At 39.8% G+C, this 24,485-nt stretch overlaps 1 protein-coding gene across 1 annotated transcript in view; it reads left to right on the top strand.

The window, feature by feature from the left end:
* Positions 1–24,485, top strand: part of TMEM63A (transmembrane protein 63A) — a 43,931-nt gene that overhangs the window by 10,926 nt on the left and 8,520 nt on the right. The window contains exons 5-20 of the mRNA XM_050948515.1: positions 104–183; positions 1,561–1,621; positions 3,173–3,210; positions 4,549–4,691; positions 6,445–6,496; positions 7,861–7,969; positions 8,401–8,471; positions 9,733–9,813; positions 10,848–10,971; positions 11,309–11,442; positions 14,027–14,164; positions 18,591–18,744; positions 19,591–19,697; positions 22,309–22,395; positions 23,091–23,153; positions 24,096–24,258. Of these exons, the coding sequence (XP_050804472.1) occupies positions 104–183; positions 1,561–1,621; positions 3,173–3,210; positions 4,549–4,691; positions 6,445–6,496; positions 7,861–7,969; positions 8,401–8,471; positions 9,733–9,813; positions 10,848–10,971; positions 11,309–11,442; positions 14,027–14,164; positions 18,591–18,744; positions 19,591–19,697; positions 22,309–22,395; positions 23,091–23,153; positions 24,096–24,258 (1,605 nt within the window). The remainder of the gene's footprint in view (positions 1–103; positions 184–1,560; positions 1,622–3,172; positions 3,211–4,548; positions 4,692–6,444; positions 6,497–7,860; positions 7,970–8,400; positions 8,472–9,732; positions 9,814–10,847; positions 10,972–11,308; positions 11,443–14,026; positions 14,165–18,590; positions 18,745–19,590; positions 19,698–22,308; positions 22,396–23,090; positions 23,154–24,095; positions 24,259–24,485) is intronic.

The raw sequence follows: 24,485 nt of genomic DNA, 5'->3' as shown, positions 1-24,485 counted from the left end.
TGATGGACCACTGTCTTAATCCGATACAATAAAGTCTATGTTTCTAAGAAAAGTATTTTCAGTTTCAAAATTGAAATCAATGATTTTTATTTTTATTTTCTAGATTTTAATATTAGCGTTTTCCATTATAAGGAAGCGATTCTGGGACTATGGTCGCCTTGCCTTGATGTCAGAAACTGAAAGGTAAAATAATGCACAGCCAAGTCCCTTTGTTGAAACCAGTTGATGGGTATAGAATTAAGTAAGATAAATGGGATTTTAGGTAACTGAACTTTGCGTAAATAAGGTGTTATTGTAATCATGTATTTTTCTTTACTTACTTTCCTGTTTAAAATTCTCTCCTGACTTCACTGTGTGAAACACACCTCTCCTTCCAACAATCTCTCACTGTAGGACACTGTCAGTAAATAAAGCTATGTGTTTACAGTTGTCATTAAGACTTTCTCAGTTCTCATGGGTGAAGGAAGTGTCAGGAAGAAGAAAAAACAATAGTCTGCTCAAGTCTGTTAACGTATCATCTGCACACTTACTAGTGCTTCTACAGAAATACAGTGTAAGAATGTGAGCTACTATATTTAGCTAGGTTCAAACCCAAGATCTTCCCATGCTGATATAGAGGATGCAACTCTCCACAGAGCTTGTCATGGCTCAATCTACTGTTTACAGTCAAAGGACCTGATTCTGCTTTTGTTGAAGTCAATGAGAGTTTTGGCATTGATTTTAATGGAAGCTAGGTTGAGCCTATGGTTTTAAATTTCTTGATGTCTTCTTAGGACACTTAGAAGCTAGTGATCTAACTATTCTTGGAAAGTGGGGTTAAACTTGAGCACTGTTGCATTTGTCCTTGAAAGCAGGGGTAGCATAATGTAACATACCCCCAAATGAATCTGAAGGAAGGGGCATGTGCATTTTATGTGTTTGTTAGATATGAAATAATTTTTATTTTTCAAGAACAAACTGAAAACAGTAACTTCCCATTTCATCGAAGACACCAGACTCTCTAATGGCTCTTTGCAATGCTACAGGACAGAAGTGAACTGGGTGGTAGAGCCCTGGGAAGAGGTGAATCAGAGGAATTATTGCAATGATGTAGGGGGAGTCTGAGCTAAGAGGCTGAAACTGTTGTGCGGTAAAGAAGAGGAGATGGGGAGAAAAGATGAGCTTTTGTAACATTGCAGTACAGGTCTGAGCTGAGGAGCAGAGCAGCTGAGGAACTCTGGTAAAGCTGTAACCTGAGTCTGTGTAGGGATGAAGCCTGCAGAATTGGTCCTACCAGGTTCCAGACTACCTGTTTTTTAAATTGTATTAACATTAGTGTCCTGTGAAGTATTCTATCCTTTCTTTGTTGTTGTTCGGTTATATGCTCTTTTATTTACGCTGAATAAAGGGACAAGCTTTTGTAATTAAGTATAATTCTGTATACCACAATATTGGGAGAAAATACAAACTTTGTATTCAAGTTGCCTCACATGGTGACTTGAGAATTGTAAAAGCTGGTTTAAGAGCTAGTGAGTAACTGCAGCATTTCCATAGTCACTTAAATGTCTTTTTATGTTTTAGTGAATCAAGAAACCGCCCATTGTCTTTTTCATCGTCGATACATGATCCTGAATATGACAGTGTCAGTATTTGAATTAGACACATGAAGCATTTTGGTGTGTGTATGTATGTAAAAATATGCAGGTACAATGGAATCTGCCATAATTCAGTCTTGCACCTAGCATAGATAAGACAACTCTGCTCAGAGGCAATCTCTGCAACTCCAACTTAGGACGCAGTAACACATTATGAAAGGTGTGCTTATACTGGAACCTTTGATGGCTTTATGTCATCTTGTGTCCAGCCCTCGATAAACACTGTTATAAACCAACATCCTGTTGTCACTTAAATATTTTTTTTATTTTTGAGAGAGGGATATTATTAATATTTTGAAGAAATAAAATGCTAATTTACACTTACACAGTATTTTTTATGTTCAAAGCAGTTGGCAAATATTGCTTACTGATCATCTCAACGTACCTGGTGGTGTTATCCTCGTTTTACAGAATGGGAAATTGGGGCACATATGGGAAAAACATGTAATAAGGCCATATATAATTGGTGGAGAAGCTGGACAGAGAAGGAGAACAACTCTTAGGCCAGATTTTCAGTTGGCCTCATCCATAGCCATTGATTTTGAGGGACTCTTTAAACGGCTATGATTCAAAGTGCCTTAGTCATCCTATGTTTGGCTACAGAATCAAACTATGGAAGTGCTGTCCAAGCAATGCTGCTGTTTTAATGTTGTTTGAAAGATCCATCTGCTTAATTTAAAAAAAAAGAAAAAAATCTGTGAAACTAAATCACTGTCTGAGCATCTTGCTGTTACCTGAAGATTGCTCTTAATATGTATTATTTTAAATCTTTCTTCAGCTCTGGAGGAACTTTATCATTTAAATTGTTAAATAAAAACATATTTATCTAGCTTGGGAGTATACTATTATGGAAAAGGCCTAGGGAACTTAATAAAATTAACTTTTTTTCTGTAGCTTTTTGAACCCTAATACAGAATTTAATAGAGAATTACATCTCTGCTATAAAATTCTAAAGGATGGTTCAAAATCTTATATGAAAAATGTTATTTTCTATTACCTTCTTCATAGATGGTTAAAATTGAAGTCGTCAAAAGACTGGCTTTATTCCTATTAAATTATATAGGACTCTTCCATGTGGATTTTATTTAAATTGTGAAGGACCTTTGAAAGGTCTTTAAATATCTTTTTTTTTTTTTCTTGGTTCTGAAACTATTAGTTAAATCCAGTTCTACTTATGGGGCTTGATCCTGAATTGAAGTTAATGGGAACAGGATTGGAACTAAAACCTATATATATCACATCTAAGATTTTGCACTTGTTTAAATACTCAAATATTCATCCCTTGGACTTTCTAATGTTTTGCTAATTGTAAATTGATTATTAGGATGAGTTTAAAACATATGTTCTCTGTGTTTATAGACTATAAATCAAATATGATGCCCTAAAATTATCAAGACCAATTTAGCAGCTCTTTTTTTTAACCTAGTAAGAGATTAGTTTATATTAAACACTCTTATTAATTGTAAAGAGTACAGACACTGTTGTCTCTTGGAAGCAATCAACATTTAGAAGCTAACATACTTCCTCTTTTTTTCTAGGGGTTTTGTTCCTGGATGACATCTGCCTTTCGAATGCAGTAAGTACATGAAGCAGAAACAGTGAGCCATGGTTTACTTTTTCTGATGTGTATATATTTTTACAATAGGGAGGCAGTTTCAAAGATGGAAAGTGATAGACTGTATCAAGGCATAATTTGTAGGGTTAGAACTGACAGTATATGAGCCCAAACTGGCTCCCTTTGAAGTCTGGGAGCATGAGATGGGTCTAGGATTGTAAGCTCCCATTCTTCAAAGAGAGCCATGTAAGCAGACCCCCAGGAAAGCCAGTGGGGCTCTAAGCAGGCACAGAGGTCTGCCCACAGGGTTCTCCTTGCAGAATTGGTGCTTCAGTAAAGAGGGAATGAGTCTGTCCCCAGAACAGTTTCTCAGTAGTTGAATATTTCAGATTTGATATTGATTCTTAGTACCTATCTGCCTAGGAAATCATTAATTTTTTTGTCCTATTTGAGTAAACGGATCTTTTTAAAGGAAATTGTTGAGGGTAGGTAATAGGGAATTCTCTGGGACTCCCTTTTCCATGCTGTCCTTCATTTTTCCCATTTATTCTCCCCCTCCCAAGAACTGATGGACTGATTTTTGTCCTCCTGACAATAGATGTGGTTTCTTGCAAAGCCCTTCAGTGCCTTTCCTTAATTGGTTGGAAGTGGGTCTAAGATTAACATGTAGTCACCTTCCTCCTCAGTCTTCCCTGGGGCGGAGCGTACTTCTGCTATAGGAGCCCCATCCTGCATATTAAGGTCTAAGTTTAATTCAGTCTTGCAAAACTGCCATGGAAAAGCAACACAGGTGCAAAATATATTTACTCCTCTTTTTCCAGGCTGGTAATGAGAATGTTACTTGTCAAAAATATTGCCAGCCCAAAGGAATAGAATTTGGCTGACCTGGTTTAATTCTTTATGTATTTCATACCCCAGATGGGTCAGTAGAAGGCAGACAAAATAAAACCCCTTCTTCCCCTTTGGTGGCACAAAGCATTTTTCTAGTACTCTGTGTCTTTTTTGCTGTGTATTCAGTTGATGAAGATGTACATGTGAATGTTGCTGTAAGTGCCTATTTGGATTTCAGAATAACCTCTCATTAGTGATGGTCCCATGATATGAGACAGACAAGGTAGGTGAGGTAATACCTTCCACCAATAAAAGCTGGTCCAATACAAGATATGTGCTGTAAGATATTACCTCACCTACCTTGTTTCTCACATTTATTTTAATAAACCATCCCACGTAGGTCTTTCATTTCTCAGAGTTAAGTAGAAGGTAGATGTTAGAGGGCTTATTTAGAAGTCAGTATTTATAAGCACAGTCCAACTGGTAAAGCATACAGACTGACCTGCTGCCTTTTTGTCTATGGTGCAGCGATGAAGAGATTCGTGACAAATGTGGTGATGATGCCATGCACTACCTCGCCTTTCAGCGCCACATCATTTGCCTACTGGTTGCTGTCAGCATTTTGTCTGTTTGTGTCATATTGCCTGTCAATCTTTCAGGTGACTTACTTGGTAAGAAAATCTTTTCATCTCCCTGAAGACAGGGGTGTACTCTGTGTTACTGTCAGAGCTCTCAGGATACCTCCTATTGTGATAAACTTGATAAACTTAGTCCCCCAGTCTGTAGTGTAATACTGTGCAGCTAGATACATCTGACAAAGGCCACTGTCAGAAATAGGATGACAGACTACATGGTTTATTTCCCTGTTCTGGTGTAGCAATTCTATGTTTGTATGCCACGATAAACATATTGTAATATGCTGGCTGGGATGTGTGTGTGTCTGTACGTGCACACACGCGCTGCTGCCCTCCATTGGGTGGAATTGGAACTGCTCAACTGTGTCATAGGCCCTCTACTGCTGACAGAGATTCTCTTTTAGCTCAAGTGGCAGGGGGCCTGTTCTTTCTGGAACAGGAGGATCAAGTTCTGGTCATGCTGCTGCATTAAGTTCTGAGTAGCCATAACGTGTAGCATACTAAGTAGACAAAAATTTGTCACTTTTGTATGTTCGTGGTGCTCTTTGCTCTGATGGTTTAGAGTAGCCAACCTTGTGTTGTGATTAAGTATTTTATCCAATCTGTGGTGGAAGGTCATGGGTTAGGCTACGTTTTAGTAGTGGGTATTTTTAGTAAATCATGGACAGGTCACAGGCAGTAAACAAAAATTCACGGCTTACGACTTGTCCATGACTTTTAATATATACCCCTTACTAAAACTTGGAGGCTGGGAGCAGCTCGGGGAGGGGTGGTGGCCCTGAGGGCACTGTGAGTGCTCGAGGGGGGCACGAAGACGCGGCCCAGGGGGTGCCATGGGTGCTGGCTGATGGGGCTGACGCAGGATCCATACCCACCTCCTGGGAAGCAGTGACTCTAGCTCCACATGCTGTTTCCACTCTGCCCCAAGCCCCAGTTCTGCAGCTCCCGTTGGTTGAAACTGCGGCCAATGGGAGCTGCGGGGGCAGTGCCTGCAGGTGGAGGCAACACGTGGAGCTAGGGGGAGGGGAGTTCCTGTTGTCCTTCTGGGGAGCTTCCCTAAGGTAAGCACCACTCCGCACCTCAATCCCCAGCCCTGAGCCCCCCCGTCCCCCAAATTCCTGCTGCTAGAGGGCTGTGGGGCCCGAGACTGCCCAAGCAGTAGTCAGTGTGACTGGCCTAGGAGCTGCTCAGGCGGCTCCTGGACCAGCCACACCAGGCTGCTGCAGAAGTCATGGAACGTCATGGAATCCATGATTTCTGTGACAACACGGAGCCTTAATTATGGGGTTGTATTTTTGTTTTTCCAGAATTACTGTTACTCTTTTTTCTCTTTTCCCTGACAAACCAGTGTTTCTTTGGATTGTTTGTTTCCTTGTTATCATGATTAGCGATGCTGTCAGTACAGTTGTGGAAATAATAGTTTTGTAATTTGAACAAATATTTGAGATAAAACATCATTAAAGATGGGAAATTGAACTAGTCCCCTAACAGATTTTTTTTTTGCAAACCTGTAGATATCCAGCGTCCAAATGTTAAAAAATCAGCTGCTGTTTCCCTTTGCAGTCTGAATGCAATATCTTCTTGTTTTACTCAATTTTAAAATAAAACCATGGTTAGGCCAGCATTAAGTATCTGTCTTATTTTGAATGTTGATTAACATTAAATTTGATGAACTTTAACAATAAACATAAATTTATTTTTAAGTGTTTTTTTTATATTTTATTTCCTTACACTTTTCATATGAATGGTGCACTAGATAAATATACCATGTATTTTGTCCTTTTTTTAGATAAAGATCCTTATAGTTTTGGGAGAACAACTATAGCAAATTTACAAACTGGGTAAGTAAATGTTGGAAAGTATTAGATGATATTTTATATTTGTTGGAAATATTATGCCTTTCTGAGGCTTACCTTAGTCTTAAAAACATAAAATTTTACCACATGCTTGGTGATGGTATTATTATTTATTGCTATTTTATGGGTGTGTAAACTGAAACAAGTTATGTGACTCACTTGAGGCTATATAGCAAGACAGTTATGGTGCGGGGAAGAGAAATCTGGAGTCCTGGTTTCTGCAGTCTGCTTTTACTAAACCACATGCTTCTCTTGAATAATAGATGTTGATGTAGCAATGTTGCTGGCAGAAATTTCCACGCCAGAAGAAACTATACTTGTCAGTATTGTTTTGATCTCACAGCTTTAACACAATATATGGTTTAATTGATTAAAATTCTTTCTTACACCAGACCTATGTGCCTGTCTCTCTTGAGAAGACTATTAAAATCAGTCATGCATTTGAAGAAATGCCATAAAAATAGTTGGATCACTGAATACAAACATAATTCCTTTATGTATTGATCTCATCTTAAAAAAAATCCCATTTCTAAAAAGCCTAGCTAGGGTAATTGACAACTTGTTATATTTGTTTAGTAACATAATACTTAATACATGAGTATTTTAAAAGGTTTAAAGTATAAAAATCTGTCTGTCTTATCCTTTTTCAAACAGAGGCTTTCAAACCATATTTTAATTACTCATCCTATTACAGATAAGCAGATTGTTGACAATACACATTTTGTTATGTAGTTTTGAAAGAGAGGCTGACAAACACAGAAGGTAATGGAGTTCAGTAGAGTTAAGGTTGCATAGGCTGTCACATTAGATATGTATATTAATATGTATATTTTTTTCAGTTCATTCCATTTCACTCATCTTTCCTCAAATGGTCAGTTGTTAACCTAATATAGACCATAAGTCATTCTGTTTCTCTTAATTTTGGTCAACCAAAATCATGTTTTAGATTTGCGTAAGGATTGGGCCCACGGAGAATTCAGCTAATTACTTAGTGCAGTGAATTATTATATCTACAGAAAAATTGTCTGTAAATCAACTGTGTGGCAAAGGGTGCCTATACACAGCTGGATAAGAAGGCATATGTTCAAAGACTACCCAAAAAATGGGTCGCTCCTAGAATAGTTGCATTCCTTAGAGAGCTACTATTTTTATATGATGGGCTGATAAGTCACATGGTTAGACCAGATACCTGCATGGGCAAAACCACCCATCAACCAGTCAGAGACCAGTTTTCCTACCCTAATGCCTGATGAATTGTTGTATTCTTAATAGTATTTTAATAGTTACCCATGCAGATGTGGCTCTAAATTCCATTCACTTCTAATATTCTTAAATGTTTTGTTCCACAGCAATGATCTTCTGTGGTTGCACACTGTTTTTGCTGTTATTTACCTGATTTTGACTGTTGTCTTCATGAGACATCACACCACATACGTCAAGTATAAAGAGGAAAACATAGTAAGTTCATTTACTCGAAGAAATATGCAGCACATTTGAAAGGTGAAAATGCTGAAAAATAAAATACAAAAATACTTTCCCACCCTGCCAGAATGTCAATAGATGTGAAGGAATCCATAAAAGGTAGACACTCTCTAATATAATAGGTTCTAATCACAGCCAGAAAGACCAGGTAGAGTAAATCACAAGAGGAGTAAAAACAAACCTGAGATTTTGTTTTGGCCTGTTGCCAGTATAGGGCCAAATTCAGTGCTGTTGTAAATGGATGCAACACCCACTGAAGTCAGAAGCTGGTCTTCTGTTTTCTATTGTTTGTTTATTTAATAAAGATATTTTGATGTGCTGTGTCATAGTTTCCGCCCCCCTACTCCATGTTCCTTTGGGCTCTCTTCCTTTTTGTTGTGAGAAACTGAGATGTTTTTCTTCTACAGGTCAGGCGCACACTGTTTATAACTGGCCTTCCCAAAAATGCAAAGAAAGAGGCTATAGAAAACCACTTCGTGTAAGTCAAGAACTAGCATGTGTAGGGAAAGGGGTTTAAAGCAATGTCATGGCAGTTTTAACAATCCAAACTAGATGTGTCCTTGTTTTTAAACTGTTTAAAACCTGTATTCTAATTGCCATATCTGGAAAAATCTTATTAATCTGGTTTTGTCAGATTAAGAGGATAGAATGCAAATTATCAGCTTTTCAAAGGAAAAAAAATGTTAGTTTTTTATTTTAATGCCAAAGAAGTGGCTGCATATTCACACTAATTTTTTTTCATACTCTCATCTGGCCTTTGCTTGAAAGCAGAGCAGCTTGTGTCCTGTTTAATCATAATCTCTGAAAATTAAACTACAGCAACTGTTTCCAGTTCTCCAATATCTATTTGTCAGGAGTTCGTGTTGGGAGCTAAATGATTGATTCTGATGTTAATTAGAAATCAGTGATAACTGTTACCTCTGTTCCCCTAAAAACCAACCCAGGGTCACACTTGGATTAGTTTTATTACAATGCCGCTGTTAGGTCAGATAGAAAAGAGATGGAGCTTATTCATACATGCACACATTCACTGCATTCATACCCTCATGCACCCAAACACTTACACAGGCAGAGAGTTATCAGAGACAGCATGGAGGCCGAGAAGCCGAAGCGTGGTAGATCTGGTGTGTCCGCTTGTGGTCACGAATCCAGGTTGCTGAGCAAGTCAAGGAGCAACAGCTGCTTGTGTGCATGGCTGCTTCCTTTTGCTGGAGCTGGGCAGCTCCTGTCACATACACTGAGTTTTCCTTCTGCGTCCATCACCGAGAAGCATTCCCTGACCAGTTCCTTTCATGCATACCAGGTTCTTCTTTTCTTTAGAGCACTCCGTGATTACCTTCTTAGGGCAGATTATATTAGACACACCTGGCTCCAGGCTCCTTCCTCCTTGCAGTTCCTCTCCGCCCAGTCCCACATACACTCCCTTGTTCACTCTCCCTTATCTTCTCCACACACTACCTTGTTCACACACTCGCTGATTGTGTGATGGGACATTACACAGCTTGTATGAACTTCCAAGTGGTAACTTGGAAAGGTTACAGAGCTTGCAAAGCTTACAAAACTTAAGACTATGCTAACAGTAACTAAAGTTACAAAGTCTGCAAAAAGGTTGCAGAACTTAATGATGCAAGTTACAGATCTTACAATCGCATTTGAGCAGAGGCTTTACATAACAATAACCTTATGAGACATTCTCCATAGTGTCCACTCTCTTCTAACATGTCTCTTTTCCTTTACAGTGCTGCATATCCAACCTGTAATGTGCTAGAGGTCCAGCTGTGTTATGATGTAGCTAGGCTTATCTGTTTGCACAAGGAAAGGTACCTGTGTTTATATTCTAGCTATGTTTATTATAGTGCTATAGAAACAATGCCAAGCTTTATTGAAAACATGGCAAAAGCAGAAAACTTGTGGATGCCAGAGATGAACCTGACCGGGCCATCTCCAGTAGGTGCTACATGCTTCACATGAATGAGTTGCCCTAACTTGGTGATTTGACAAGGCAGTATAGTGATTGTCAAGGTATGAAACCTTAGTTTTAAATTATTAACTTTGGGACTCTGGTTCCCAGCACAGTGAGGCTGGGTGCACACAGAGGGGGTTAAACTCAGTAACAAAAGCCAGATTGTCCTCCAGACACCTTGGTTTTGTGGAAAGGTTCGCTGAGGTGGCCCTGGTCTGGTAGAGAAGTAACTTTATTTAAACTTATGTATACTGAAAACTCTTGAGTAAGCAGTGCTGGATCCATTGAAACTTGTAGCTGGATGGGAAAACTAGAACAGAACTCATATTGGTGTTTTTTAAAAAGGAAAAAAAGCCACATCCTTGAAGTCTCTTTCCAAAATCTGGAACATGGTTCAGGTCAAGACTTTGACTCTAGCCTTGCACCACTAAATAATAATCCTTGGTACTTCTTAGTATTTTAGGAAGAAATTTGTTAAATACAATGAACCTGGGGTAATCTATAGTGAATGTCCAGAGTGCAGTTTAGGCAGTTCTAGGTTAGATCTGGGCTGGCATTCTAAATTAACCGTAATTCTGAAAATAAGCACTAGTATTACTGAAGAAGCTCTTATTTTAGTGGAAAAAAAGCACTGAAGAGAACCCTGTTATGTGTACAAATGACATAAAAGCAGCAGCCAGAATGTTTTATGTGGAAATCTTTATTTATTTATTTTTGGAGGGGGCGGTGGGAGAAGGGAGTGTTGGTTTATGCCTTGTCTCATCTATTCATACAATGTTTCTTTATCAATCCTTAGGCGAACTTTGTTTCTCCCAGGATTATACTCTCCTTAGGTTTGTTGTTATAAAACTACTGTTCCATTGCAAAATCTTGTGTATTTTTTTTATCCAGAAAAAAAGCAGAAAAAAGTCTGATATATTTTACGCACCTGCATGAGAAGAATGGCAGGCGGGTCCGAATCAACCCAAAGCCATGTGGTCAATTCTGCTGTTGTGAAATCAGAGGATGTGAAAGGGTAAGGGATAGTTTCTATCACTGAGTTATTAGCCAGAACAATGGAAAATTGCAACAAAAAAATTGCAGAGCTTACAGAAAACTGCTTGATTTGTGCAAAGAATTTAGCATCCTCTTTGTTGCATGTTTGAATTTCTGCAACATCCTTCCTGGCAAGTGGCAACTAGAATTGCCAAGAACATTTGAAGTGTGGTCTTGCTGGTACCTTCCTATAGTTCAAGAAAAACTTCCTGGTTTTATTCCATACCACAATGGGACTGCAGTTTGTGGAGCTTGTGTTTTGATGAATGTATGAGCCATTTGGTATTGATATGTAACAGGAATCAATTTTCCAACAGGTAGATGCTATAGATTACTATACCCAAGTGACAAATAAGCTGCTGGCTGAGTACTTAAAAGAGGAACAAACTGTTCATGACAGCCCACTTGGAATGGCTTTCGTAACATTCCAGGAGAAATCCATGGCAACATAGTAAGTTTTGTGTAGTGTATCTTTTTGTTTTGTGAACACCATAGTTATGACTGAGCAAGCCCCTACTTGTGTAACTTATACACTTAGGTCAGTTTCTCTTCACCCACTTTCTCAATTTGGTTTATTTTGCTCACTTGTATGCTTTCCCAGAGATGCACATAGTCCCCAGACTTTGAATTAGAAATCAGCGTAGCAAGGAACCGGATGGATCTGGGACTTCATGGGATAAAGAGCCTTTCAGTTCTAGTCTGGATTCCAATCTAAGTGAATCTTGGACTAGGTGAATAGGTGGCTTGAGGGAAATGAGTTACTGATCTCCATTCATTTTCTAGTGAGCAGATGACCCAGTCGCCAAACTACCATCACAGTGGTGCAAACTAGCACCCTTGTTAGTAGTTTCAACAAAGGAGAAGTCAGCAATTGAATTGGCCATAGATGCCAAACTGTTCTGTCTTTTGTAGGTACACCGTCCATGCTAGGGGGGTGGAACATTAACAGGATAGCATGGAGATTTTTGTGCTGGCTGTCTTACATCTGTTCTGCGGATAAACAGGACTTCAGTGAACTTTGCACCGATGCAGGGTGCTAAAGTATATATTTGTGTGTCCAAATTTACATACATAGCAACTTTGCTTTCTTTGTAGTTATTAATATCCAGATTACTGCGATGATGAATAAACTCAATTCAGAGAGCCCTAAAGATACAGAAAAGTTCAGTCAGTCTTAGGCAAAAAGCTGAATATGATATTGTTAAGTAATTATGTTACTACTAACTGTGGTGAAAGGATAGACCGTTACTTGACACAACTTCATGTTCTTTCAAAATCCCTTCTGTTTGCAGCACACTGCACAACCCTCACAGTTCAGCTCTACAACTTATATTTTCTAACTCAATATATGCTTGACATTTACTATAGCTATGGATATTTATTGACCTGATCCTGGAAGTTGCTAAGCACCCTCAACTCCCATTGAGTTCAGTGGGAGTGATCATGCTCAGCATTGCTGAATTGGGTCATTGGTAGGGATAATTAACTTAGTCCCATTGTTCTTAGTGGGCTGTTAGCTGTCTGCTTATCTCTTATTAATAGGCTCACAAAGAAGATTAAGGAAGGAAATCAAGATCTTTATTTTATAAAAATGTGGTTCCTATAGGACAACAGATCATTCTCTGTGGGCCACTCAGCTTTGCCATACATGTCCCCTTTTGTCAAATTATCCATAATCTCTTGACTTTCAGGACATGCTATAATGCCAGTCTTGAATGTGGATTTGAAGAGGTGTAGGATGTGGGGTTTCTTGTGGGAATTTGAGGTGTCAGGGAAGTTGTACTTGAATTTCTGATTAGCCCTACGAAGAGGAACTGAAAAAGATGTTGCAGTCTGTTTGGTGGTTTCATTTAGTTTTGGATCAATGCAATGGACTTTTTCTTCTGGAACCTGGGCTATATTATACGTGAATAAAAGTTCCACATCAAAGGACCAGGCAGTTGGGTACCAATGGCGGTCACTGCTCCAAAGAAAACAGTAGTGGAATAGCAAAGGTGTTGTGAGCCAGGCTTAAGATGCTTTGATTCATTTTAATGTGGAAGCTTCATCGTGATGCTGGAGCATCACATACTGAGGATACTAAATTTTACTTCAGATGTTGCTTGCATTGTTTAAAACAAGAACAAGAGCAGTCACTAATTAAGTATCTTCTCCTGCAGGATGTGGAAGTGTTATGGTAATACTATTATTGCAGTAAGGAAAAAAATCCCTCTTTCCCTGGTTGATATTTGTATATGTGTTGCCCTGTATCCTTTTATGTAAATGAAGAATAGTCATGATTACATTCACGAACTTCAGAGAGGCACGCAATTTAAATATAATGCATACCCCTGCCATGCTTACATATCAAAACTCATCTGGGACAGGGTTTTTTAACCGTGAAACGAACAGTCATACCATTTGAAATTTGTGCCTAAGACTATTGCATTTGAGAAGGTTATAAGTGCTCTGCTTGTGGCCATAATTGGATTGGGTGTGAATGCACCAAATGCCAATCAAATCATAACTCTAGACGATACAATCAAGTTTTAAATTTACACTTTGGGAAGGGGAAGAAGGGGTTTCAGGCAGTGAGGATAATCAGCATAGTAAAAACATGCTCAAAAGTGCTATTCTAAACTGGTGGCTGATGTTGGTTTCAGTATCATCAGTAAGAATGCAGACACATTTGCTGCTTTGTAATAACCGGCCTGTAGTGCTTTTTACTAAGGCATGTAGAACACAGAGAAGAGGTTTTTTTGTTGTTGTTTTGTTTTAAATATATTTAATATATAAATCATCATCACAAACTCTACTTTCATGATAGTGCTGTGCAGCTCAAAGCAAGACTGGTTAGGTGTCCATAAACTCTGATCAAGCCAGACTTGAGTAATTGTTTAATTGATGACTATTATATGCATGTGTGATGTTATGGTGAAGTCCAAAATACTGTCTCGAGGGTGTGATTAAAGCCTTTCCCTTTATTGGCAATCTCCCTGCTTAAACATGTGACATTTCCAGCTGCAAAACTACATTGTTTTTTTTCTTTATTGCAGTATTCTGAAAGACTTCAATGCCTGCAAATGCCAAAGTTTTAAATGTAAAGGGGAACCTCAGCCATCAGCTTACAGCAAAGAACTCTGCATTTCAAACTGGAATGTTACATATGCCACCTATCCAGAGAATATTTGTTGGTAAATTCTTGATCACTTCACATCAGTTTCTAATCCAGAATATAAATTTGGAGTTGGAGGGGTTGGGTTATTTTTCTCCTCAGAAGAAAATTATTTTTTGCCCAGATACTGAGAGTTTGAACCATTGTCACATTGAACACTTGTGGGCTAGTGGATTGAACACAAGACTGGGAGTCGGGATATCTGGGTCCTGTTGCCACCTCTACCACTGAAATGCTTAGTTGACATTGGGCAAGTCACTCATGGCCTGATATTTTTCAGAGGTTGTGGGTACCCGTGTCTCCTATGGACTTCAAGGACAATTGAAATCAATGGGAGCTGTGGTTGCTCAGCACCTCTGAAAATCATTTCCTTAATACCTGTGCCTCAGCTTTTTCATCTGCAAAATGGGGATAATGGATGAAAAAGCCCTATATTAGAGCTAAGTATTATAAAAGTATTTGACTTCTAGTATTAGCTGCCATATTATAGCAATAGCTGAACCCACTGTATACTGAAACATTCTTTTAAAATCTTATTGCTGTCACAGTAAATTTCCCAGCCATTATGTGCCACTTGGGGGGGGGGGGAAGTTTTTGAAAATAAGCAAATGGTGTTGAATTGCCTTTTTTTTTTTTCTCCCTTCCTGTCACATTCAAAAGCTAGAGGGGTACACCAAAGATCATTGAAATCTTTCCAGTTACCTTGCAAGTGGCTTGTATGTGATGTAGCCTTACTCATAATGCTGGTTGCAAATTTTTTTCACAGAGGTCGTGGAATCCGTGACTTCCAGTGACCTCTGTGAATTCAGCCCCAGCTCCTGGCCGCTATGGGCGGCAGGGAATACCCCCGAACTCCTGACCACCACGGATGGTGGGGCTGCAGTTCAGGGGTGGCAGCGGGGGTCCTCCTGGAGCTCCTGGCCGCTGCAGGCAGCAGGAGAACCCAGAGCTGTGTTGGCTCTGTAGGCAGTGTGGGGACCCCGCAGCTGAGCTCCTCATTTTGTCATGGATATTTTTAGTAAAAGTCACACACCGGTCACAGGCAATAAAGAAAAATTCAGGGAAGCCCGTGACCGGTCTGTGACTTTTACTAAAAATATCCATGACAAAATCTTAGCTTTAATTTTCAGACACTGGTTTTTGTTTCGTTTTGTGTTTTGTTTTGTTTTTGTGACTTCCTCACTGTCACAAAATCACAAGGAGTTTTCAATAACACATTTATTCATAATACAGTAGAAGTGTTAAGCCATGATTTATTGCAAATATCCTTATTAAATACCAGTAGTCTGCTCCCTTTTAACTTGTGATTCTTTTTGATGTTTGAATCCTCTCTAATATCGGAGCATCCATTTAAAAATGCAGGGTTGTTCCATCTGACTTCTGGTACTCTAGAGGTTTATTTTCTCCATAACTGCAATTCTGCCATCAGGATAAAATACAGAATCTAGCTTCTTATAATATAACAGTGTGGTTCATATCTTCATTTTTGCAACCATGGTACCTTGAGATGTGAATTATGCAGTTCTGGTAAGCTGCAATGAGTGGGGTTAGGTTTAGTCAGTACTTGGATTGGAGACCCCCAAGGAATACCTCAGTACTGCAGATAGTTACACTAACGGCTAAGTAGATGACATTCTTCCCTCTGAGTCGGAAGTGGTGATGTTGGTGGGGAAGCACTCACATAGCTAGGGCCCTACAAAATTCACAGCCATGAAAAACACGCCACGGACTGTGAAATCTGGTCTCCTCCCCCCCCGCCGCCCCCGAAATCTGATTTTTGTGTGTGCGTATGCTTTTACCCCATATTGTACAGACTTCATCGGAGAGACCAGCGTTTCTCAAAATGGGGGTCCTGACCCAAAAGGGAATTGCATGGGGGTTGCAAGGTTATTTTAGGAGGGTTGCAGTATTGTCACTCTTACTTCTGTGCTGCCTTCAGGGTTGGGTGGCTGGAGTGCAGCAGCTGTTGGCCTGGTGCCCAGCCTTGAAGGTGGCATCCCGCCAACAGCAGCCCAGAAGTAAGGGAGTCAGTACCATACCATGCCACCCTTATTTCTGCGCTTCTGCCTTCAGAGCTGGGCGGCCGGAGAGAGGCAGCTGCTGACCGAGGGCTCGGTTCTACAGGCAGCAGCGCAGAAATAAGAGTGGTAATACCACACCAGGCCATCCTTACTTCTGGGCTGCTGCTGGCGGTGGCTCTGCCTTCAGAGCTGGGCTCCTAGCCAGCAGCCACCATTCTCCAGTGCCCAGCGTGGCTTCCAGCAGCAGTGCAGAAGTATGGGTAGCAGTACTGCAACCCCCCTCACAACTCCTTTTTGGGTGAGGACCCCATCAATTACAACACTGTGAAATTTCAGATTTAAATAGCAGAAATCATGAAATTTACTTTTTTTAAAAAAATCCTTTGACCATGAAATTGACCAAAATGGACCCTGAATTTGGTACGGGCCCTACACCAGAGGTGAAAGTAAGCCGGTCCAGTCCAGCGTACCCGCAAGAGCCAGTATGCTGTGCCAGACTGGACCAGCATCTCCAGCAGTGATTTAAAGGGCCCAGAGCTCCAGCCGTGGCGGGGAGCCCTGGGCCCTTTAAATTACCACTGGAGCTCCAGCAACCGGGCTTGGGTGGGAATTTAAAGGGCTCGGTGCTCCTGCCACTGTGGGGAGCCCCAGGCCCTTTAAATACCTTCCTGAGCCTTGCCACCCCAGAGTAGCGGCAGCAGGGATCCGGCGGTGACTTAAAGGGCCCAGAAGTTGTCGGCGGCTGGAGCCCTGGGCTCTTTAATTTGCCCGTGAGCCCTGGGGCTCCCAGTTGCCTCTGTAGCTGGGAGCTCCAGGGTGATTTAAAGGCCCTGGGGCTCCCAGCTGGAGCCCTAGGGCCTTTAAATCTTGAAAGACCCAGCCTGTTCCGGTTGAGGCGACCCCCTACTCAGGACTCTGGCATACCAGTAAGTCCTTTAAGTTACTTTCACCCCTGCCCTACACATAGGAGTATTCTTTCTGAAATGCTAACACCATTGTGAGGTGGGGAAGTATTTTCCTAGAAGGACAGGGTGAGGTGGAGAGGTTAAGTACTTACTCATGTCTGTACAGTGAGTCATTGTTGGAACTGAGCGTAGAACTCAGGTGTTCCTGTCTCCCAAACCTCTGTTTTAACTGTGACTGACTTCAGACATGGTGGTGTTGCATGTGCCATGTTAGTCAGATAAGACACAAAACTAAGCTCTTGACTTTTATAGTCATTAAAGATCCCATAATTCATTTCATAAGATTTCTGACCACAATTTCTAGATTCCAGAATTATTCTGCCTACTCAAATTCCTCCTGGAGTTAGTCACTTCCTGTGTTAAACTCCTATGTATAGTAGCTGTGTTCTGGTAAATAGCAATACCATTTCATCCCAGAGGTGGCTGCATTTTAGTAGTGGGCTAAGTGATTCTCAAGTGCTGAAATGCTTTCTAATTCTGTTTTATTTTGGTGAAAGTGCACTTTACTTCATTCAAGGAAAGGGCTACAGTTTTTTTCTGTCCCACCTCCATTCCTCCTCCACATTACCAGTTATGTTTCTTTAACACTTCAGACTTTCCTGAGCTGATGCCATGTCTGCTTTTCTGTTTAAAATACCAACATCAGTCAAACTACAAAAGCTATATCTTATGTCAAGGAAAGAAATGATATTTGGAGAGACAGTAGGGCAAGAATGCATTTTACTCTTAGCTGGTGTTCTACGTTTTTCTGTTTTATAGCACGGACATTTTAAGACCTTACGAATTATCTACTTAGTTGCTTATATGGCCCCCATCACCATAGCAGCTGAGCACCTTAAAGACATTTAGAGTATGTCTACACTACGAAATTACGTCAATTTTATAGAAGTCAATTTTGTAGAATTTGATTTTATACAGTTTATTGCGTATGTCGACACTAAGCGCATTAAGTCGCTGGAGTGCATCCTCACTACCGCAGCTAGCATCGACTTACAGAGCGGTGCACTGTGTGTAGCTATCCCACAGTTCCTGCAGTTTCCGCTGCCCATTGGAATTCTGGGTTAAGCTAGATGTTCTGTTGCAAATTGCTGTAAGGAACTGATCCTTTAGTGATATCAATTTGGTTAAATAAAACTTGGAGAAAATTCAGCCCCCACCCCCCAACAAAGCCCAAACTGGGAAAGGTTTTTAACTTAGGTTCATTTTATTGATTACATAGGGGTAAAAAGTGACCCTCCAGCAGTCCAGCCCATGCAATTATGCTAATTTTTCATTTACTAATTAATAACTAATGGCAATTTGGACTTGGTTAGTGAATTTGTTTTTTTGTATTATGACTTCTAGTTATATGAAAAACCCAGTTTATTTAAAAAAAAAAATACTGTCAAGTGACAAGTGATATCTGTGTACCAGAAAAAGACTTACTGATTGTTTTCTGTTCTGTCCTTTCGCTTAACAGGAACAATTTTTCAGTGCGTGGGCTAAGGTGGTGGTTTAGATGGTTTTGCATTAATTTGCTCCTTTTTATTGTGCTGTTTTTTCTGACAACTCCTTCCATAATCATCTCCACTATGGACAAGTTCAATGTCACCAAACCTATTCGTTACCTTAATGTGAGTATCACTTGTTTTTGAGTTTAGTAGTACACCAATATCAAAATGTTATAGAAAGTGAACAAGGAAGTGAGCTGGCCAGGATATGTCTTCGCGCTAAGACACTATGGACAACATTATCAGCTGGTATAAAGCTGAAGCCAGTGGAGCTACACCAATTTATACTAGCTGAGGATCATCCATGCCTATGTGTTAGTCAATTTCAACCAGTTCAAATCCGCAGCAAGGGCTGAAACTGATGCAAATTTTTAAAAAATAAATTCAGAATGATGTCCTCATAATTTGTGTTTTTTTTTTTTTAATAAGGATTAGCCTGAAATCAGTTCATTTGAGACTTTCTGTGATCATACATTTTTATTTTACAAGAACAATTAAAATATATCTTAAACTCTATAATTTAAAATATAGTAACTTGGAGCAAAAAACAGAACCTCCAGTCCAAACTTCTTTTAAAGTTTAGAATTGTATGTGTGCGTGTGTGGGGATGACAACTCAGATCTGAAATTCTAAAATAAAACTTCATTCTTACATTTTGGTTCAAGTTGGATCCAGAACCAGGAAGATGCCTACATCTGGTTCCAGTTCAGTTCCATCTGAAATTTCGCACAAACTGAGATTTCAGTATCTTGGAATCTAACCTCAAGCCCTAGCTTTGGGTTTTCCTTGTACCAAAAACTCTGATTGCTAACTGAACCCTAATCTGTATTGGGACATAGTTTTCTCTGTCCAACTCTAATATAAATGGGTTGCTTACCTATAAAAGCTAATTTCTGCAGCATCTATTCTTCAGCCTCAACAGTATTAGAGTATTTGCACCTGTCTTTACTTTTTATTTATTTATTTTAGACTCCTATCATTAGTCAGTTCTTCCCAACGCTCCTCCTGTGGTCCTTTTCAGCTCTGTTACCAACAATTGTGTACTACTCAACACTATTGGAATCCCACTGGACAAAGTAAGCAATCGATTTTCCTCTCTTTTTAACCTTGTCCCATAAACCAAGTTACTGGGAAAACTGGAGAAACTGGGTAAACTTCATAAAAATTATAGCTGGAAAAGATCTATTAAGGCCCATCTAGTCCATTCCTTGCCCAGCACAGGGAAGTCTGTCCTCTGTCAAGAGCTTTATCCATTGGCAGATTATTTCACAACCTAATAGGTCGTCTTGATAAACAGTCGAGGAATTTTCCCTGTTTCGTAGTAGATCCAATGAATAGCATCCAGCCTTGTCTTGTTTTTTGGTTGGTTTTTTTTGGTCCCCTGTGTGTCTCTTTTCTCCCCCTTCCCCCCCCCCTTTTTTTTTGGGAAGGCCTCTATTTAACAGAGAAACTTTGTGCTTGACTGACAGAATCTCTGTCATTCAGAAGCAGACTCTCCATACAGCTGGTTTGGACCTCTGACTACAGACACTGGTGATCTGTCACAGACTAATCTGAATTACAAAAGTACTGCCTTCCCCTATGTCTGTATGTGAAAAATCATCCTTACTGAGTGTCACGTACATTTGTCTTAAATGAGTGTTCTTGGGAACACTGACGTAGAACGCTTAAGATTACGCTAATGGGCTGCAGTGGTGCTAAGGGAAATGCATAGTTCTTGCTTTTGGTAGATGGAGCTCTAATGAACATACCTGGGGTTTGGCCCACCAGATTTCTTGATGTACTTCCACCTGAGGCTTGTCGTGGATAGGAGCCAAATTAACAATCTCTTGTTCTGCCTTTGCCCATAACATTTGTAACTGATGTTTCTTAGATAAAAAACATTTTATCTCAGAAGAGATGACACTAACCGTATTAGTCAAGCAGTCCATCTGAATCTGTGGGGGTTTTTTCCAGCACATTGCCCTAGTGAAACTGGCACAGTGCTGTCTGAAAAATGAGATTGAATACGAGCAACTAAGAGGCTCTGAGCATCACATTTGGAGACTAGCCTTGAATATCCAGATGACCGGTGTCTCAAGTCTACATGCCTGCAGTGGAGGGCTGTGGCATCACTAACTCAGCTATGATCTGGATTAATGTTCAGAAACAACTTCCATATCTCTGTAAAGAAAGATATGGGCCTGCTTGGCTCAGGTTAATAGATACACTGGTGGCCCTTGGACCCTCTTGTCTCCAGGGTGGATAAAAATCAATGATTTATTTATTTATTTTATTTTATTTTTAAAAATCAAAATAATCCGATTTTTTTTTTTAATTTAAATTGGAGTGTTTTGATAAAATGCTTTTTGAGGAAAAAACCTATCTAAAGATAGTTTTACTTAAGATACATTATAGCTCAAAGATATTTCATCATGGAATAGAGATTATAAATTCTAATTCTATAGTATTAGACAATATATTCATGGAACTCATTTACAAAACTTTTCTTAAAAATTACAATAGTACATGGATTAGGGTCCCAATTTTATGGGCTTCCACAGGCTTCATAGAGATTATTTAGGTCAATTTTTCTATATCTAGCCAATGGGACTCAGTGCTCAGTCTAGAAGATACCATCAGAGATGCTTAGTTTTGCAGGTCTCAAACTGGATTTCTCTCCCGAGAGGTAACATGCTTGTTGCCAGCAAAAATGGTTTTAAATAAATAAATATATAGAGGTGAGAAATACGACCTCTCAACCCTGTTGTCCCTCTGCATATTTGTGTGCATGGAATCAATCCCTTACCTCTCTAAAAGTGCAAAGTTTCAAAAAGTTCAATGAATAGAAGATTGCTGGGGGCAAAATAGATCTGACAAGGAGGAGAAGCGAGGGACTTATGCTTGTTTTGTTAAAATATTATGTGTTTGCTGTTGAAGAAAAAAATCCAGTCTACTTAACGTTGTTGTTTTAGTTAAATAAAACAATTAAATACCTGTCTGGTGATGTTCTAATACAGCATGGCAAGAAAATCCTCCAAATACTAATGATTAACCTGTTGAATTGGAGCTAGATCACCTCCCAATGACTTCATAAATATCTGCTTCAGTTACCTTTGGTAAATGAAATAACCAAACAATCACTAATTTTCTGATATAGCTGTAAAACTAATCTGAAAAGTTTTCAAAATAAATCAGGGTTTAAAAAATGTATAGTGTGTACCTTCTAAAAATGAAACCTGCTTCTGTCTCTGAGTTGTGAAGAATATGGGTTAAGGTTACGACAGCTAACAAGAATGCACTTTTATGTAGGAAACCATGATTAAATCGAGTCTTCCTGACTAGTGATTTTTAAATCATGATTTAAATCAGTTTGATTTAAATTTAAATCCACCCTGCTTCTCTCAGTGAAGGGCACTCAGACTTCTCACAGCAGCTAACATTTTACAGCCAAGGTCCTTCAGGAGTCGTAGTATATTCCATGTAAAGATATATTTATTCGAGGTGGGGAGGGGAGAATACTTGGAGACCACACTTAGCTGAACTAAAAGTTGGGGGGAAATTCAAAAATAACTAAACTAGTTTGTGTTCAGAAAACATTATAGATTCCTCCACTTCTGGCAGAAGAATTAGTGGAGTTGGAAGAGGATGAAAGCTTGTGTTTAGCAATAACAGTCTCTTACTCAATAACCTTTTCCTCTTTGGTAGGTCTGGAGAAAACAGAATAATGATGCATAAAGTGTACATTTTTTTGATCTTCATGGTGTTGATTTTGCCTTCCCTTGGTCTGACCAGGTATTCATCTTTGTTCTTAAAGTTTGAATATTTTATAATAGCAGTTGGTCTCCTTTGTTTCTGTAACCAGCCCTCCTAGAGATGTATAGCTGTTTTCGTTGTTTGTTTTAACTTGTTTTGTTGTCATAATGCCCTAAATTGCCTTTCATTTGAGGATCTCAAAGCACTGACATGCACGTAAGGAATTGGGCGTCACAAATCCCCTGTGAGATTGGGAAGTATTTCCAGCTGCTTTCTGTAGCTAAGCAATATTAGGCACTGAGAGATTAAATGTCTAAGGTACTGAGGGTCACATAGAAAGTCAGTGGCAGAGCCAGGAATCCAGACCTCCTGACTCCCACTCTTGTGCTTTAGCCACAAAATTATCCTTTTCGTTGCCCACCTTCTTTGCTCCAGTAACTCCCATCTGGCTGTCTTCCTGGGCACTGTGAATGTCTGCCTCCGGCACACTGTCTGCTGAAGATAAAACAGAAATATGAGCATTAAATGAAACACTTCAATTTTATTGGATTCCAAGTTTCCCTTCCCACCTTTGATCAAGCAATGTTCAGTCATTACAGTAGACTAGAGTAAACTGCAGTTTATACAGTTAAAACTCTCTCCATTTTAGAAGACCTTGGTTGGTTGGTTGGTTTTGTTTGTTACCGCTGTGTTGAACTATGGAGAGTGAATGATCTTAACTATCTTTCTTCTAGTCTTGATTTTTTCTTCCGCTGGCTGTTTGACAGAGAGTCGGCTGAATCTGCAGTCAGGTTGGAGTAAGTATTAGATACCCTCTGATATTTCACTGTAGTCTTTTTGCCAGCTAACCTTTTTTAGTGCATAATGAATGTGCGTAATTATGGATGCCCTATAGTATAACATTGGGATTCAGAATGAATGGTGGGATGTGAGCTCCTTCTAGGTTATTAGGAAGAGGAGTCCTGGATCAGAGTCCCTTTGTGCTGGGCACTGTAGAGAAACACCTAACAAAGAGATGGTTCCTGCCACGAGAAGCTTACAGTTGAAATATAAGACAGAAGATGGATGCAACAAACAGGTGGGGGCAGGGAGAGAGCACAGTAAGACAGTATGTTGAAGGTTGTGCCATATCATTGGAACAGGAATCTTCCCTAGAACTGCATTAAGATCTTGTTGTTACAGAAATTGATTTAGAAGAGGAGAAAAAATCTTCATGTTGTTTGGCATAGTGGTATCAAAGATCAACATTTGCAGATGTTGGGTGATGGCTGTTTTTTGTTCTGTTTTTGTACAGCACCTAGCACAACGGGAGCCTGGTCAATGACTCGGGCTCCTAGGCATGATCGCAAAACAAATATTTAAGGCATCTCTGCTGAAAGAAACCACTGGTCTAGCATCTTGCCGCCAACAGTGACTTGAAGTATCAAAATGGCTCCCTCATCCAACATAAGCCACCTAGCAGATTGTACTGTATATTCTTTTCAAATTAGTGTAACTTCAGATACTGTTTATATTCTTATAGAGCCATGTTTGATGGCATCCTACAAAATATGCCCTTACAACTGCATGTAGAGAATTCAGCAGTAGGCACTTGTAATTAAACCACTGCATCAAAGATTTTGCAACCATCTTTTGTAAAGCTTTGCCGTGTTTGTTCTGAAGAGGAGCTATTTTCCAAATGTAACCTGTCCCCATTGCAAACCCTCTGCCTTTTAGTCACTGACTCTGTTTCCTTGTAGATGTGTCTTCTTGCCTGACCAGGGAGCCTTCTTTGTGAATTATGTGATTGCCTCAGCTTTCATTGGCAATGGGATGGAGCTATTGCGCTTGCCTGGCCTCATCCTCTACACCATACGTATGATAATGGCCAAGTCCCCTGCTGAGAGGAAAAACATTAAACAGGTATAAGAGCTTCTCTCAATAGCATGGGGGCAATAAAATCCTAAACAGCCTATAAAAACTACAATCCTTACACAAGAACAGTATGTGCCCTCTTCCTTCACAGCTGCTAACTATCAGCTGTGGTTGTTCCTCGTGGCCTTTCTTTTGCTCAAACTACAGTTACATGTCCTCTCCCTGAGCAGCACAATGTGGGTATGTAGGAGACTGTACAGTTTGAGCCCATGCCT

This window comes from Gopherus flavomarginatus, chromosome 4, assembly GCF_025201925.1.
Source record: "Gopherus flavomarginatus isolate rGopFla2 chromosome 4, rGopFla2.mat.asm, whole genome shotgun sequence".
In the NCBI taxonomy this organism is placed as follows: domain Eukaryota; kingdom Metazoa; phylum Chordata; order Testudines; family Testudinidae; genus Gopherus; species Gopherus flavomarginatus.
The sequence above is the reverse complement of the archived record's forward strand: the minus strand, read 5'-3'. Positions and strand labels throughout refer to the sequence as shown.